Raw genomic sequence first — 12,337 nt, forward strand, 5'->3', positions numbered from 1 at the left:
TCAAATGGGTCAAATAATCTTAAAATAAGATTATATGACTCACCGATTTGACTTTTATTCCTATACCTGCAGTTAAATTTAGGTATCGGTCATTTAAGTAACACAATTTTTGAAAAAATTAGAAAATATGTACTTTTCCAACTGGACGATTTTTAGGGTTCAGTAGTCAACTAGGAACCCTTATATTTTCGCCAGGTCTGTCTGTCCGTCCGCGGCTTTGCTCCGTGATCGTTAGTGCTAGAAAGCTGAAATTTGCCATGATTCTTAAGTCGTGATCAGAAATATGTGTTTCTTACTCTGAACGTTTAGTATAAACACTTGTACGTAAGAATATTCAGAAATCTGTAAACGTATGTGGTTATAATTGTTGATTTTTTTGAACAATGACAAGTTTCATAAATCATACACATACGTAGAAATTACGATGGCCATGAATGTTGATAAGTAAGGATATTTTTTTATTGGTAATTAATAATTAATTAATTAGTTTGACGAGTTTTATGAAATGTATAATATGTATATATTTACTTTATTATGAATAAAAAAAAATTAAGGACCTATTAATTAATTGTCATTTGAATTAGCGCTCCGCGTTAGATTAAGGGAGCTTTATTAGCAAGGTGGTTACTGTTCACGACTTAAAAACCATCCTGTATAAATCAGTTAGGCCGACATAGTCGTAGAATAAAACTAGAAAAAAAATTTTTTTTTCAGGGTGGCTCCCCTACACGAAAAGTGGGGATGCTTCGACCCTACAGATGTAGGGTGTCGTTGGATAGGTCTTACAAAACGAATATGGGATAATTTTTAATAGCCATAATATTTTCGGAAATAATCGCTCTGAAAACTGAACCAATTGTGTGTCGTCCATCTAACTTATGAACAATGGATCCAAAAATATGAAAAAAATCGTAAAAGTAAAGCTTAAAGACTTTCACAGAAAACTATCGTGAACCTGACCGGTTAAGCCGTTTTTTAGTTAGTTTTTCACTACGGAACACTGTGAATGGCCCAACATGCTCTTGGTGGGCTTTCAATAAAAAAAATATTTAAAAAATACTGAAAATAAGAATGAAAACAGTTATAAAAAATTATCCCGCGTGTTTTTTATGTTCCAGGGCAATGTTTTCTGGACAGGCCGCGTAGCCAACGTTACAATCGTTAACGCTCCGTAGCGTAGCGTAGTCATCTCTCTCTATCACTCTTCCATATTAGTGTGACTGTGACAGTTGCGTTTCGTTCGCCACGGAGCGTGAACGATAGGCACGTTGGCTATGCGGCCTGGATAACATTTAATATCTATTCTATACTTAAATCACGAATAAAAATGTGGCTGATCTAACGACACTTACGTTGCAAATTGTAAGTCACTGTATAGAATATTACTTAGTCATTCTATACAATATAAATCTCGCCTAGGCAATTTAATATAATTATGTTTTATCTATTTGCGATAACTTTAAAAAAACAACTGAAGTTTTCCGACTTCTGGATTAGAGTATCGGTCATCGACACAACACTGTAATTTTATTACCCCTTATAATAGTGAACACCCTTGAACTGACTAGTTAGTTTATACCTTAACTCATTAAATAAATATGTTATGCGAAAGTGGACACTAAATATAATTTATATCGGCAATATTCAACATTATAAGACGTGTAAATACCTATAATAAAGAAATATTTACATACTATAATTTGCATGTCTTACATATTAACTTTATAACATAACAGTAACATTCATAGCAAGGCATAGTGGGTACGAGTATCTTAGAAAGTAAGATTGTTATGGAACGCACTATTGTCTGTATAAACATAAAAATCCTGAATAATATCCCTGTGACTTATATTCCACGGTACGAACGATTCGCCAAAAACGTGCTGATCAAATACAGTGCAGACAAAACCAGTCCCATTATCTGAAAATAAAAACAGGTGACATCAGAATTATAAAGGAACTAAACACAGCATAGAATAGAATGGAATAGCTTTATTTGCATAAAATAAGTACATATTTCGTGTCCACATGTGTAATTCTGACAATTTTATGCTTATTTTGCTATATGTATATAATAATACTAGCATGCAAAATTATATACAAAATAAATTTTGAAATACTTAATAACAATTTTTTTTTGTACCTTTTGGCGTTGAAACTCTAGGTCCATGGGGTCCCAGCGCGCACAAGTTTTTTGGAGAAATCGCGAAACGTCTGGTTGACGTAACTGGTGACCGAAGAGCTGGCGGCTTCCTCGCACAACGTATCAGTATTGCGATACAACGAGGAAATGCCGCCAGCATCCTTGGTACAATGCCTCAAGGGCCTCTTTTAGATATAAGCTAGTTATAGTATTCATCTGTATATATCCATTATGTATATTGTTATTGTCAATAAATAGATTTATTAGTAAAAAAAAAAAAAAAAAAAAAAAAAAAATAACAATTTCAATTAACAATTTTGCTCCTGAATATTTTTGAGGCAATTATAATTTTTATCTAATAAATAAGTAACAAGACTTCTTTCAGGTACCTCCTTCATGCAATTCGGTAGCTTATACAATAGAATTTAATGCACTTTGCAAATGTGTATGTATTATATTATTTAAAAAAATGTTTTTTTTTTTTAAATAAGGCAATTGTATGAAAAATATGTTTTTACAATTGGGATTTGAAAAAACGTTTTAAAGCAGACGTTTTCCACCAAATTACACTTTATTGACGAAATATGCTCTATTCTTACTATAAATGCCACAAGCAGCATACGTAGACAGTGTACAAGATGCTGATACTAGATAAGTGTTAGATAGATCACAAACCGTCCCGGACTTGCTATATATAATAAGCATCCTGTCGCCGCTCATGGCTCAGACATCAAGTTTTCTGTAAAGTGACACAGCATACGGCGTCAACCAAGCCAGAATCACAGTCATCTACTAGTTTGAGAGATATGTCGATCAAATAATGTTTGAACTTACCGAAGCGGCTAAATAGGGCTCGTAATAGCTTCTATAGCCGTAAGCATTTTTGTGCTGATTGACTTCTATCAATAACGTGAGGCTGGCTGCTAAGTACAGGATACAGGCCAACCCGTGGTATATCACCTCCTGAAAATTAAACAACACGTATCGGGTACTTTTCAAATAACGTTTCAAGACACGAAATAGAAAACAGAAGGATTTGGAAAAAACAATCAGGTGACTATTTTTTGTGTTCATGTTTAACAAGATTTTATTGTTTAACACACTTGCTCGTAATGTGTCGTTTTTTATTGTACCTTTACAAACTTTTTAAAAATTAGTATAGATGAATATAAAAGTTGTTTTTTCCTCGCAAGTGTGTTGAAAAACGTCGTGTGAAACACGTGTGCTTTGGTCATTAGTCATTTCACACATCGGCTTTCTTATTGCGCGCTCGCTTCCAGCTCGCTCGTACAATAATTATCGTCTCGAGTGTAACTTGTATCATATGTACTAAAAAAATGTTAAAACAGCTTTTAATTTCAAAAAAGCTGAAAAACCTAAATGCGCGTTACCGACCCTAACCCCCCCCCCCCCCCCCCCCCACAAACTTGGTAAATTCATAATAACCGAAAACTACATAACTTTTGAAGTAAAACTATGGAAACGGATTATATCGCGTATAACGTATTTATCGCTATATCGTTCGGCAATATTACTAGCTAGTTTACAATAAAATTTTACTGCAATAGTATTGCAGGATAATGATATAAATGAAAACTAGACATGTTTTCGTTATTTTTTTCTATCGAGCATTAACCTTTTAAAGTTTTGCTTGAAATCAGCCCTTGCAAATATACTTAGTCTATTTTCCGTGTAATTTTTTATTGCAGTCGCCCGTGGTTATAAATTGTTTATAATCAATACGAGTATATAAACCAAAATTTTGCGTTAGCACCTTCTTATAACACAACTATTATGACTATTTTAGACGGAAGAATAGCTTTGCGATCCTAATCTTCTCTTTTAACAAAAACTGGTAGGGATCTACAGAGTCGCATATCCCGTTCCCTTAAAATGATAAAAAGGGTACTCACATAAATCGTCTTTGATATAAGAGAAGCCGTGGACAGGGATACTAGGCATGCCGTGAGAAGACAAAACGTTCCGATCATGAACGTCACAGCCATCAGAAAGAAGAAGAGCTCAGGAGTCTGCAGCACGTAACCCTTGGTGTCATGGTAGTATCCAATAACGCCAACGCATGCCGCCCCAAGTGCCTGAAAACGAATAAAAATCTTTGTATGCACACTCAAAAAGGCTATTTTTCCACGTAGCCCTACATGGAGTAAACCACCTTTTCATTTCTCATGCTCTAAAAGTGGGTCGTTGTTGTTCTGAAAAGTGTGCAGAAAATGATGCGTTTCTGCTCCAGAGGGCTGTACTTTCTAAGTATGTCATTTTCTCTTTTTTACGATAAGCAAATAAAATTTTGGCTTTAAATGGATTTGTTGTACAATTTCCATTTTGATAATTAACTCCCCAATCCACATAAATATTTTTACCTAAATTGTTAATTGAAACATTACTGAAATTTATACTTAGCCGTCTTCGAAATGAATAGTAGTTTTTAACTCGGGTGAAAGCACCATTTCAGTCTCGGACTATTGGCACTCTCACTGCGTTCAACCGCCAAACTACCTCGAATTATATGGATGCCTTTCATCCCTTGGTTAACAATCAACTATGTATGTAATAATGTTGCCCACCGCATAAAAGTCAATATTACCTGACCCTGATATTTCATTGATAGATTTTGCGTCAAAAATGTATTTTACTAAAACTATGTCCCAACTACGTCCAACGGCACTCCCCTCCTAAGGGATTTTTTTTTTAGGAACTGCGGGTCAAAAAATTTGTTTTGACCTCTAATATGCGTGTGCAAAATGGCTGTACATCGATTTGCGGTTTTTCTTTGAAATTGGGCTCGTACGGCTTCAACTAAATGCCTTGAGGCGAGGGCCTATTTTAGATTTAAGCTAGTTATAGTAATCCTCGGTAGAAGCGCTGCATGGTGGCCTAGCGGTAAGAGCGTGCGACGTGCGATCCGGAGGTCGCGGGTTCAAACCCCGGCTCGTACCAATGAGTTTTTCGGAACTTATGTACGAAATATCATTTGATATTTACCAGTCCCTTTTCGGTGAAGAAAAACATCGTGAGGAAACCGGACTAATCCCAACAAGGCCTAGTTTACCCTCTGGGTTGGAAGGGCAGATGACAGTCGCTTTCGTAAAAGCTAGTGCCTACGCCAAATCTTGGGATTAGTTGTCAAGCGGACCCCAGCTCCCATGAGCCGTGGCAAAATGCCGGGACAACGCGAGGAAGAAGATAGTAATCCTCTGTAATCCATTATGAATATTGTTATTGTAAATAACTTCTAATTTATTAATGATGTATGTTTTTTGTGTATTATATTAGGTACGTCAAGAAAAATATGAATATCTTGGATGACGAAATCCAAACGTTTCAACAATAATTAACAACATGAGTATGACTAAACTATAAGGAATGTTTTCCTATTTACCTTATGATGATATAAGACATTTATTGACCAATCATCTGCGCACAGTTATTGACCATATGCCGTATATCTAGCTCGATGGCACCACCATTTTTAGAATAATCTAAATAATAAGTAAGTTTTAAATGTTCTATGGGCCAATTGGGAACAATTTATACCGTAATGTTCTACGGAACAAATCCCTCTTCAGTATTTTGTTTAAATAGGAAATATTAAGTCCTTAAGATTTTCTCGCAAGGCTTCTTGGTAAGTTGCAAGGGATATGCCAATTGTCTAGTACTCAGTTTTGAATTATAAAGAAACTCTAAACTCTTCGCTGAGACTTTGAAATTGAAAGGCCTGACTGCTACTTGTGCCGCGCTGCCGTGTATAATCACCGGTCGCATAAAGGTAATAATCGTTTACGATGACGCATACGATGTGGTTGACATCATGCCGCAGTTTCAAGGAGAAACAGAATGAGGAGTTCCTTACTTATTTTACGGCCAGTTTTCTGACATGATATCTCTTGAATGGCAGGAGTACGAAATAATTCACGATATTAATATGTAAGTATATAGGTACAAATAGTATAATACCGTTAATTGATAAATTGGAATGTAATACATGGCATAATTGTAAATAAATGGTAGGTACTTAGGTGACCAACTAGTGTTTTGGAAACGAATCTCCCCAATAGTAAAATCTAAACTACCCCATTTCATGAAATAAGCATGTAATGTGAGCGATAATACTGTAAGTACAAGCTACCATACCATACCATACAATTCCACACCATATGACATTTTTTTACACAGATCCGTATGTGTTAAGATGCCCTTATTATTAACGATGCGTTCCTGCTTGCACAACTCTCTGGTATTTACGTAGCTGAAATTAGGTCAGTTTGGACCAGAATATCTGAGAGATGATAAAACTCGTAAAAGTTGAGTAGGACAATGAAAACACATTCTGTGTGAAAAAAAAAGAGTGGCATTTTATGTAGATACGAGTACGAATCATAATATATACCTACAATACCTACCTACATATAATGGATTTGTATTTAACATTGATTCCTCCAAAGTCTTCAAACTAGGCGTGTTTGTGTTCCAAGTAAATCACCCGTTTAGATAACAAAGGTATTTTCCTTCCTTCCTTCTACTTTATGCAAATTATTTTGCAAATTAACTAGAAATTAACATATGTGACTAATTAATTAATTAATATTGTAAATGATGTAGCAATTTCGGTAGGTACACAGCGTAGTTAAATAAAAGGAATAGACAGATGAATAATCATATCAGATGGAGTTGGGTAGGTACACTTATCCATCAGTTCCCTTCAACACAACAACCCGACAACGCTGCACCGGAAGTATAAAAAAAAACGATAACTGCTAATGAGCCACGTAATTTTTATTTTAAAAGTACATTAGTATTAAATACAATTTTTAGTTAAAAAGGGACGTTACCGTGGATTGAACAGTAAATCCATGATTATCAATTTATCACCAAACGTGGCATACGATACTCCAGCACTTTCGTCACGATTTTAGTGCAAATTCAGTAAAGTGTCCAGTTTTCTGGTAAACCTAATATGCCGATATTTACCATTTTGATAACAGCTTTAAGCTTTATATACGAGTACTACAGATTTTGCAGTTTGTCGAGGTAGCTGCCAAACGCGTCACGTCGCCGACAAAAGTTGACCTTTTGATGGAACTCATTACCAGTTCAGCGAGCTTCAGCAGGCCGGGGAACGTCCGCAGGTAGCCGGTGTTGACGAAGAGCGCGGAGCCGCCGCTCGTGGTGGTGGTGGTTCGTGTGATGGTCACCGAGTGCGACATGTCGGCACCTGGAACACCAGTTACACTAATTACTTCAATGGAAACATTACCAACGCCAACTCTCACAAAAGAGGATGGATGGCCATGATTACCTAAGTTGAGGAGGAGAAAATGTCGTAGACTCTTGGACTGGGGACGCGTCCGGGAATAATGTTACGATAATAAATAAATTAATGTGTTTTTCATATGTATTTTCGCACAATGAAAATGAGAATCGTATCGTTTTTTTTTAAATATATGCTTTAAATACCAAGGAACTAAGTACCAAAAAACTAATCAGTACAAAGGTGCTCTTTTTACACCAACTTAATTTAGTTAATTTGATAATATCAAAAGTCGAATATAGTTATTATTTTTTTGACTATTAGCTTTTATTAATCAGGTATATTTCGTAAAACGTACCTATTTGACAAGATAATAATAAAATATATATAGATGATTTCATCATTATGTACTGTTGGTGTGTCTTATAAAAAAATAAAAAAAATCATCTATTACAATTCATTCACCCTTCGAGCCGGATAGCACTATGACTTTTTTTTTCAGTCAACAATAACAACAAGCGCCGTCTATACTTAATGTTGAACTCGCGATTTAACCAATTGAATATATAATAAAACCGGCCAAGAGCATGTCGGGCCATGCTCAGAGTAGAGTTCCGTAGTTACTCTTCCGTCACAATAAGCTAAACTGTAGCTTAAAGTATGGTAGATTGTTAACCAAGGGATGAACTGTGGGTGTACGTCTTTTTACTATTAAGGGGAAACTTTTTGCGATAACTCAAAAACAGCTAAACTGATCATATCCGCTATAGTTTTTATTTAATGTCTTTCTTAAGCTCTACTTCCAAGATTTTTTTCATATTTTTTGGACCTATGGTTCAAAAGTTAGAGGGTAAGGGGGACACATTTTTTTCTTTCGGAGCAATTATCTCCGAATATATTCACTTTATCAAGAAATGTTTGTTGAAGACCCCTATTAGTTTTGAAAGACCTTTCCAACGATATCCCACACTGTAGGGTTGAAGCAAAAAAAAAATGTTCACCCCCACTTTACGTGTAGGGGAGGTACTCTAAAAAAAATTTAATTTTTAGATTTTATTGTACGACTTTGTCAGCTTTATTGATTTATATATCCATGCCAAATTTCAGCTTTCTAGCACTAACGACCACGGAGCAAAGCCTCGGAAATACAGACAGACAGACGGACATGGCGAAACTATAAGGGTTCCTAGTTGACTACGGAACCCTAAAAAGTGGCTGTGACATAATCGGACAGACAGACGGACATGACGAATCTATAAGGGTTCCGTTTTTTGCCATTTGGCTACGGAACCCTAAAAACCCTACCTAAATGCTCATATGAGATGACGGTTTATAAAAAAATATGAGAAAGTAAAAGTTTTTATAAAATTTTATTTTATATCTAGGTATCTGTCTAAAGTAGGTATTGTAAATCCTTATTATCAGTTGAGTTACAACATGAAAAATATGCATAGATACGACGAGAATACAAATGAGCAGAATATTTTCGCGTTGCATCTTACCTACAGGTTACGTAGTTCGACAGGAAGGAGTGTTTGTAATCACTCCCAAATATCTCTAGTTCCTCATGGACGCGCCGCCATCCATATACTGTACACAATCCACCCACGCCCTCACAAAATGGTAAGCGAAGTAATTAAAGTCAATGTAGACGTACGCTCATACGTCTCTCATCGTCTCCCAAAATGGGCGTTTAGGTCAACATGTTCGCGGGCCATGAGACCACAACTACCTATATATATATTTACTGTTGAGCTTAACTTGTATAATATGATCCAGGAGATCGTAGCAAGTATAAGCAACGGCAAGTCATATTTATAACTGGTTGCCTGGAGGCGATACGCTCAGTAAGCTTCTTAATCTGTCCTGTTTGTATGCCGAGGCCGCTTGCTCTCGCGAATAAATAAATATACTTTGGTACGTGTATGCACTACAACAGTGACCGGAGAGCTTATTTTAGGATCCTAGTAAAATTGAAGCTTTCAGTGGTCAATTGACCTTGAAGGAATCAACTAGAAGTTAGAACTAAATATACGGCAGCTAAATGCATAAGCTCTTTTCATTATGGTTGGCATGTACACGGCACGGATTCGCGATTAAGTACCTACGCGAACATGTAAACATTTTAAAAAGTTTATACACGCTTCAGCTTCACCCGGTAAGGTAGAAGTACTAGTGCTCGACGCTGCACTAGTACTCGACATAGACACTTTATATCAAAGTGACAAGGATTAAGTTCGTATACAGAAAAATCATCGTTGTTCAAATTTAACCTAATTTCCATAAAATAAAGTGCCCATGTCGATGACTAGTGCAGCGTCGAGCACTAGTACTTCTACCTTATCCATTATAAACTTACTTAAGTACCTACACATAATAATTAAGAAGCTTCTACCTGCTAAAACAATCCCGCGAAGCATGACAAATACACGGTGGCCAATTTTAACGGAGAAAACCATCGTACCTACTCAAAGGGATATTTGCATGTGAAAGGGGGCTGTTTTGCGACAGTTCCCTATAGTGTGATCAGTAATCAAACAAAAAGTATTGTATTGTGACCTTTACAAGCACACCCGGCGAACACACCCTTACGAGTATATAACACCAACCCTGATACACCCTTATAATACATACTCTCATCACCCATATCTTTTACCGAAAAACTTCGTAAGTCTGCGCCAATTTTGATGCAGTCTTATTTATTCAATTATTTGTTCCTTTTTATTGGTATTTAAGTATTAAGTATATTTTCTGTTATAAAAATTGAATATAGTTTATACTTTATTCTTAATTTGGGGAAATTATTACCTATTCCAAAAATAATAACTATTTGATTCGTTTAAACTTTAAAATAATCCATAAAGTATCAAAGTTACTGAAATTGAAAAACTTGCAATTGACATAATACATTAGTGCTCCCTGCAGTAAGTCATATGTTTAATATTTTTTATTACTGTTAGGTACTACATATTTGTTTACTGCGAAGAACACGCGACTGTAACGTGGAGAATAAGAATTAAACAATAATAGATAGTAAGTACCTACCTTTTTCTCGTCGTATGACACAATTATTAAAACAAAGCAAGCGAAATACCGAGGAACGTTTGCCCGAGCGGGTGCTGCGACCGACTGGCTGGCTGCACTGACTCACTGTTTGCGACGCGCGTGCGTCTTCGCGGACCAATACTCATTCCCAACCTTACAATAACATGGAATTTATTACTTACTGATTTACCTTTAGCACAGTTTGTGGTGAAAAACCTGCTGACATTCGGTTTAAACATGTTAGCTAACCGCTGGTGGCTTACAGGAAAATATGTCAAGGACTAGGTACCTACGCAAAACACTCAATTTCAGGGACAGGTTACAAATACAAACGACGCGCATGTGACCCCTCTACAGAAGCAGGGTTTAATATTTTCAAAGTCTGCTTGCAATCCAGCGGGTGAACTACATCCGTTTTGTTCTTGATTTTTAAAGTTGTTTTAGGTGTGAACAATTTTTACAAGCTTTTATTTAATTTGCCCTGTTAGTTATTACTCGTAATTAGTGAAGGTCAAATCTTGGAAGCTTGACCCAATTCCCGATTTCCAATTCAGCTGAAATTTTGCATACATATGTAAATCGAATGACAATATATGCAATATTATGATGACATGGAGCTGATCTGATGATGGGGACAGGAGGTGATGGGATATCTGTGATAAAACAACACAAACTGTTGTTAGGAGTCGTTAGAATTGTCTCGACGAGTATTAGTTGCCTGTGGAAAGAAAAGTACAGTCAGCGATAAAGCTTGTACTATAAAATGCTTTTTTTTTCCCAAAACCCTATTATTAAACCAAGACTAATATATTAAACGGTGTAGTTGATTTTTCAACCATTGACACATATCTAACGACTCGATTGGCTCGAAATCGTGTGTGTGACACCGCTGAACTAGCACCATTCTTAGTGCCCGTAAAGCTCGTCCTTAAAGATATACGAGTATGTCAATGTTTTCAACCGATTTTTACCTTCATTATAGTATATGGTAATTCGTTTTCGTTTTTTACAGATCCTTTGGAGGCGAATGGAACGGTTTTTTTTTTCGTACGGAACCCTGCATTTTTCGTTGTTTTCACTGATAGGGCTATTTTTATTAGCTATCATTCCCCGTCAAGCGAATGTTAGTCAGCTTCAGCTCTTATGATATCACTCGGTGCGTAAATACGAACTAAGGTCAATCCTCTGATGTCACCGGCGAAACGTATTCCGAATAACTAACAATGTTTCATAAATTGGTCACAATGTTTCTTAGAAACATCGTAGAAACTCGGATGGTACTTGTTATAATTTGTTTCCTGCGTGTTGGGCACCCTATCAAGCGTGTTTGGCGACCGGTTTGGCCTAGTGGGTAGAGTAGAGTGACCCTGCCTACGAAGCTGATGGTCCCGGGTTCAAATCCTGGTAAGGGCATTTATTCGTGTGGTGAGCATGGATATTTGTTCCTGAGTCATGGGTGTTTTCTATGTATTTAAGTATTTATAAATATCTACATATTATATATATATATCGTTGTCTAAGTACCCTCAACACAAGCCTTATTGAGCTTACTGTGGGACTTAGTCAATTTGTGTAATAATGTCCTATAATATTTATTTATTTAATTTATTTATTTATCAAGGGCGCAAAACTTTGATAGGTATTTTAAATTTTTAGCTTTAGTTATTTTAATTGTCGTTAGTTTTAGTTTTTTACTCATGTTGTGATGCTTGTAGAGTAGAGTGGAGTAGAGAGCGTTTTTTCGTGGTAAAGAAAACAACAAGTAACATAACATATAAGCCACGAAATAGTCCCGACTCCCGACTCAGCATGGTGCTAGCATGACTGGGCTAGCGCTGATCTTCCGTCGGGGCCACAAGTGAGTTTGTGAGTTTTTATTG

At 36.2% G+C, this 12,337-nt stretch overlaps 1 protein-coding gene across 1 annotated transcript; it reads right to left on the reverse strand.

The window, feature by feature from the left end:
- Nucleotides 1–1,054: 1,054 nt before the first annotated feature.
- Nucleotides 1,055–10,614, reverse strand: LOC133521355 (uncharacterized). Its single transcript, XM_061856275.1, has 5 exons — nucleotides 10,458–10,614; nucleotides 7,252–7,376; nucleotides 4,057–4,239; nucleotides 2,978–3,106; nucleotides 1,055–1,921 (listed from the first exon to the last, which is right to left on the reverse strand). Exons 2-5 carry the CDS (start codon nucleotides 7,366–7,368, stop codon nucleotides 1,847–1,849), a joined length of 504 nt encoding a protein of 167 aa, XP_061712259.1. The 5' UTR covers nucleotides 7,369–7,376; nucleotides 10,458–10,614; the 3' UTR covers nucleotides 1,055–1,846.
- Nucleotides 10,615–12,337: the final 1,723 nt, after the last annotated feature.

This window comes from Cydia pomonella, chromosome 9 (genome assembly GCF_033807575.1).
Source record: "Cydia pomonella isolate Wapato2018A chromosome 9, ilCydPomo1, whole genome shotgun sequence".
NCBI lineage: Eukaryota > Metazoa > Arthropoda > Insecta > Lepidoptera > Tortricidae > Cydia > Cydia pomonella.